At 33.2% G+C, this 6,091-nt stretch overlaps 1 protein-coding gene across 2 annotated transcripts; it reads left to right on the forward strand.

The window, feature by feature from the left end:
* The first annotated feature begins 1,397 nt into the window (after positions 1-1,397).
* LOC111892310 (uncharacterized) lies at positions 1,398-4,632 on the forward strand. 2 transcript variants are annotated; one of them, XM_052770470.1, is made up of 5 exons: positions 1,398-1,877; positions 3,478-3,528; positions 3,615-3,677; positions 3,763-3,831; positions 3,910-3,978. In XM_052770470.1, the coding sequence occupies exons 1-5, from the start codon at positions 1,521-1,523 to the stop codon at positions 3,937-3,939; spliced, it is 570 nt and encodes a 189-aa protein (XP_052626430.1). In that variant the 5' UTR covers positions 1,398-1,520; the 3' UTR covers positions 3,940-3,978. The 2 variants fall into 2 exon arrangements, with proteins under 2 accessions (XP_052626430.1, XP_023744152.1); XM_023888384.3 differs by lacking the exon at positions 3,910-3,978 and adding an exon at positions 4,033-4,632 and having other exon boundaries at positions 1,400-1,877.
* The last annotated feature ends 1,459 nt before the right edge of the window (positions 4,633-6,091 follow it).

The raw sequence follows: 6,091 nt of genomic DNA on the forward strand, positions 1-6,091 counted from the left end.
TTCATCAAATACTCTGATAGCTCATATGCCACATGACTTACACTTGCCAAGGAAGCCCCTAGCTATGTAGTCAAACCTTTTAACGGTTTATCAGACGAGATAATTTCTCCTTGATAATTGTGGACTAGGAACTATGAGGATTGGTAGGAATAGATATGTAGGAATGTAAGCCTATATTGATATTGTATGGTAACGGTTGGTCTTATAGGTATGATAATTAAGGACTATTATCATATCAACATTGTGCGATTGAAATCCCTATGTATCTCACCAGGAATCTCCAACCTGACCCACTCAGTTTATATGGATCACAGACATAAAGACTTAAGCTATTGGAACTTTATTATAATACTGAGTGGTTAAGAGACGGCTTGCAATAGTATTCAAGACCATCAGGTCTTTATGCTATAACTTATGCATATGTATTGATTATGACATCCTTAGGGTTTTAACATTTTAGGTACAAACATTTGTAATCAGAATGATCTTTTGTATTGGGATTTTCAGCAAATATAAATAAATGATTTTTAAAGTGTAAAGAAAAGTTTTAATTGCTTCTGAAAATTAGAGGATGTCACATGTTGGAGGCCTAAAGCGGAGAATATTACGATACTTGCCAGAGAGGGATATTATAAATGGTATCAGAGTCAGGCACGTGTCGATGTGTTTGACAGGGACATCAACCCCTATAATGGAGGGGAGGGGGGGGGGGGTGAATGTGGGTTGCAACTGATCCCAATTTAGGGATGTGTGACCCTTGGAAAGTTTTCGTGCTGGGAGCCTGAATCGAATAATATTATGATACGTGTCAGAGGGATATGTTACATAATATGCAAAAGATCTTATTCGATGAGCAAACATTTTGCATTTTCCTATTTTGTTTTTTTTTTATGCGTCGAATGTATTTTTTGGAAACAATTTTAGTTGCCTATCATCTTACCTTCCTATCCACCCTGTTTTTATAGTACATTGAGTTATATACACGAAGATTAGCTTAATTCAAAACCAACTCAAAAGAAATATTCAAACACAATACATACATTTTACAATTTTAATACACTTAAATGCATAGAAAAAAGTTTTTATATATTTAAGTACATGTTTATTAGATATACGTATGAATATTCAAGTGGAAGTTTACTATTTGGAAAGTGAATTGTTTATTTGTTTATGGAATAGAAAAAGAAACATAAAAATAGGAAGACCTAATATAGAAAATGACAACTTACTCCCTTACCTTTCCCTTTGGGCATAAAACACTCAGGCGAAAAAGGGTAAATTACTTGATGAAAAAAGTACTAAAAAAATAATAATAAGAAGAAGAAGAGAGTGGGTTCTAACTGAGTGTGGGTCCCACCCAACTCCAATCCTTTCCTTCCTACACCTTCACCCATTACGCCATTGTAAACAAGCTTTTTCCTTTTCCCTATTTCCCCCATCAATCTCTCTCTCTCTCTCTCTCTCTCTCTCTCTCTCTCTCTGTGCCACCACCATCTCCACCACTCTCACTGTAAATCAACATGGCTGAAGATGACTGGGTGGCAGCGGCTATGGAGGACAGCGACTTAGTGGCGGAAGTCCTCGTTAGACTCCGTGTAGCGAAGCCACCACCGTCGTTGCAGCCGTCAAAGCGTCGAAGACCATCGCCACCACAAAGCTGGACCATTCACCAGCGCCGGTCCAGGTCGCAACCGGTAGTACTACTTCCAGCGCCTAACAAATCGGAAGCGCCGCGGGCAAGCCCTAGCACTCCGTTATGCTGGAGCGGTGCTACTTCCGTCAGCGGCGGTGGCGGTGGCGGTGGTGTTCCAATTGTCGATGCTGTTGACTCCTCCACACAACCAAATCACAACCGCTCTGATATCTCGAGATCTAAGGTTCGTAAACGCAACGAAACTGAAACTGATAGTCTGATATCCATAGACACGTCGCCGTTTGTCCCTTGTTGTGGTGGTCGTATAATTTATTTGTCAGTGAGCTGATTGTTTAGTTGTAGATGGTGTGTCCTCATTTGCTTCTTGTGTTTTTCGATGCTGTTAGTCATTTTGACCATAACACCCCTCAGAAACTCACAAAATTACAATCACGCGTTCATTGATTTGTCAGAGATGATGACGAATGACCCCTTGCTTTACGGTTTTTTCAGTTTCACTTCTGACCATTCTACCCTCCTCCCATGCATAGTTTTTCCGACCTAGATCTCGCCGGACTTCCGTTGACCGATTGCACTTCCGATTCATTCGTAACTTAAGTAATTTAGTTTACACAATTACAACATATTGTTTGATTTCTATTACATGATTTTGATTATTCTTCTTCGAAGAATAAACAGAGTTGATTATCAACGCATGGAGTCAGAAGATTGACGGACTTTCTAATTTCTATGTTTTCCCGTCACCGTTTCTCCTCTTCCTCTTATCGCCGGCCCCACCTTCTTAAAAGTCATGAAAAATCCCCTTCCTCTGAAAAAGGGTATTTACGTCTTTTCATCAGGTTCATGAACTGATGAGTGATGACTCACACACATAATCTGTCGAAATCATATCCATCTACCTTTGGCAAGAAAGGCGATGCCACTCAAAATATATTTGCAAATGTAGTGTGTGGTTAGGGGTATTTTAGTCATTTCACATAAAAGAAGGATATACCAGTTTTTATCGGTGGCGTGTTCTCTGTATTGGGTGTGTGTATCTGATTGTCCTTTTAGTCATGCCACTTTTGTGACATTTTTTAACTCTTTATCTTCATATGAAATTTTTAAGAAATTTAGCATGAAATTATTATTTTAAATCTTTCTCAAAACTCAAGAAAAGTCTTGTTTGACAAAGTCAAAAGTGAAATTAGTCTATTATAATTTATACAATGTTTTATATAATTAATAATTAATTAATTATAAATATATGTTTAGAATGAATCTTTTGTTATTCGCTTAGTTAGACATCTAGGTAACATTTAGCCCTTTTTTCTTTATTAGGGTTGGGCCCATCTATTGCACTTAAGTACTCCTAATTTTAAATTTAATTATATTTATATAACTAAAAAAATCCTTTTTTTTGTTGGACAGAAGGATATATTTGTCAATTGTCACAAATGTTAATTATCTGAATCCCAGGTGGGCAATTTTTTAATGTTGCTAAAAATACAAGTCAGAAACGCAGTAATTAATTAAATACTGTTGTTTATTTAGTTAATTACTAGGAATCTTGAGATTTTACGTGAATTTAAATTAAATAAAACATGAGTTTGCATGTGATATAAAATAGCAATAGAAAATGCCTTTTTTTTAAGCTTAAAAAATACGTAAAAGCAATAGTCTTTGTGCAAAGACGTTAAATACTTTAGTGCTTTAGCAAAGATCTAATGAGCATAGTAAATGGAATTTTTGTCACATGGGTTTCTTTAAATTTCAAATTTGAATAAATAAAACCTTAATTATTGTCAGTTTAAATTTCTTAATGTTGGTTTTTTTTTTTGCAGGTGATGCCACGTGGCGAAACCACCCCAACCAAGAGGCCAAGAAAGAAGAAGGTGAGCATGCTTCGTTATTAAGTAACGTCTTTAAGTTTAATTAATGATTTTATTAATGTAATATAATTCCATTAATTTTATTTAAGACTTTGGCTGCATTAAAAGAGGAGGAGGTGTTGTTAATGGAAGAACAAACTCATTTGAAAATGGTAAAAAAACATCATTTTTAATATTCAAAATATTGTTATATATATGCTGATTTTTGGTTATTTATTTATTTATTTATTTTTGTAGAAATTAGCAACTCTACATGCTAACTGTGAAAAACAGAGAAAAGAGAACCAGAACTTGAAGAAGATGAAGGTAAACAACATGAGAAAGATTCTTGCATATTTGATAGGGTTGATACATAAAAGACCTTATATTTTGGGTTTTTTACAGATTGATCCTCAAACTTTTTGTTTTTTCTGAAAGAGCCCTCAACCTTTTAATTTTTTGCTAAGCAACATGAGGTAAAGTAATACTCATATATATATATATAACTGTGTCCTTTTGTTACTTCAGCTTGATATACAAGGGGAGAGGCTTAATGCATTCAGATGTGGTGGAATTCAACAACCAAACAACCATTTTGAAGAGCAAAAAGACAAAATTGTCCTCCCTGATCTTAACGTTGCTGTGGGGGAGGATGTGATTGTGAGCTATTAAGAAGAACATAGAATAAACTTCGTATATTCAAGAATAGAAAAAAAAATTAAAAAAAAAAAAATAAGTTCTAACATCGAATTTGTCTAAAATTACCTTTTTCAACTTCCTTATAAATTTGGAAAGTTGTTAATTTAATGTAGTTTAATGAAGGTGACTGAGGATTATAGTTCATAAAATCTATAAATCCTTTTAGTTTTAGATGCAGTTGGACATTATATTGTTTCAATGCAAGTTTTGTACATTGTCAACCCCATTCCATATATTTTTACAGATATAATGTAATTGCTATAGATGAAGAATTAATTACTCCTTTTACCAAGTAATTATGTGTTTCTATTATGTTGTGTATTTGCTCTTTGTTAGAAAAATAGGAATTTACTAGTTGGGGGTGTTTGGGATTTTGTTTTATGAACTTATTGTGGTTTGGTAATGGTAATAAGGTAATTTGAGTGTTTAGAGTGCACAAAATAATTTATGTCTATTGTGGTATAATATCGTTGATAATTAAGTTGATTTGGCTAAATACTTTCATTTTCATTTATTAGTTTATTACGGTTTGGTATTGTTAATACATACTTTTAAGTGTTTGGATTGCGCAAATAAACCTTTAAAAAAATAAGTTGTAAGGTTATTGCGTTTTTGTTTTGAGCAAGTTAATTCAAACACTTTGAAACTATGTTTTGACACTATATAAGCAAATTAACACTTGAGAAAACAGAAGTTGTATTAGTTAAGTGGTCCTAGACATTTCTAGAATGTTTTATTCAAGTTGAATCGATTAGGAAAGGGTAAATTTGATATTTTAAAATGGACCATATCGGCTCGGATTATACTTCTCATATTTCTAGGTAACCTCCAAAATTTCACTTCTCCAAGAACAATTATTATCCCCACAAAAATATGTTCGCTAACTAACAAATACATGCTTACCATGTTAAACCTCGTTATTCTTTCGTGAACATTTATTCTTCGTGATACCACTTTTAGTCTAATTGGTTACCTAGAAAGATCGCGAAAGATCTCGCTAATAGTTCGCGGTATTAAAATCATATAGTAAATATAGTAGACAGGACGAGAGAAAAAACCACTATAACACAACATATATAATTGAAACTTCCATAAACAATGTCTTTTAATGAATGCAATGAAGATAATGCACAAGGAGATGTTGATTGAGCTTATATGATTGATTATAACCAAGTAAGTTGATAAATAATCTTCGGATTTGTATTGATAACTAATAACCCAACTTGATTTGTATTGTATTAATGTATTTGTAGATAAAACAACCAAGTAGCTTAAAAAGACCATATATCGTGGACAATTCATGGTTATTTTAGTGAACAACTAGTTACAAATCCTTGTTGATGCATGAGAAAAACAAGCCGCTTATAAGGGTTAATGTACTTAGTCATTGTGTGAGTTATAGCCCGTACAAAAGTCTCGTATATCGTTTATAGAAGATGACATCAAATAAACACTCAAAAAACATGAGCAGAAAAAGTCAATGTTTTTACAATGTTTAATATGTAACAGTTTGTTCTCTTCTAGGTTGTGGTAACCATTGTAATGTATCAGTTTGTTGTATAGTATATTATAAAATATTTATCAGGTTTGCAAAGTATGTCTTTGTTTTCTAAGATTATCTATGAAGATTATAAACTTTTCAACAATCAATTTATGACAAATCCATGAGAGGTGTTTTCGTAAACTAAACAAATATTACAATTCACAGTGTGAAAACAACTATTGTCATTGCTAAAAACAACCCTAAGTAATAGTATAACATTTGCATATTTATGTTTTTCATAACTGAAAATAATGTTGTTGTTCTGACTTTTCAACTCCAACTGCATTTCTTTAAGTTCCTTTGGTTCCAAATTTTAATTCCCCAATCTTTATATATCCTTTTTGT

Source organism: Lactuca sativa, chromosome 4 (genome assembly GCF_002870075.4).
Source record: "Lactuca sativa cultivar Salinas chromosome 4, Lsat_Salinas_v11, whole genome shotgun sequence".
NCBI lineage: Eukaryota > Viridiplantae > Streptophyta > Magnoliopsida > Asterales > Asteraceae > Lactuca > Lactuca sativa.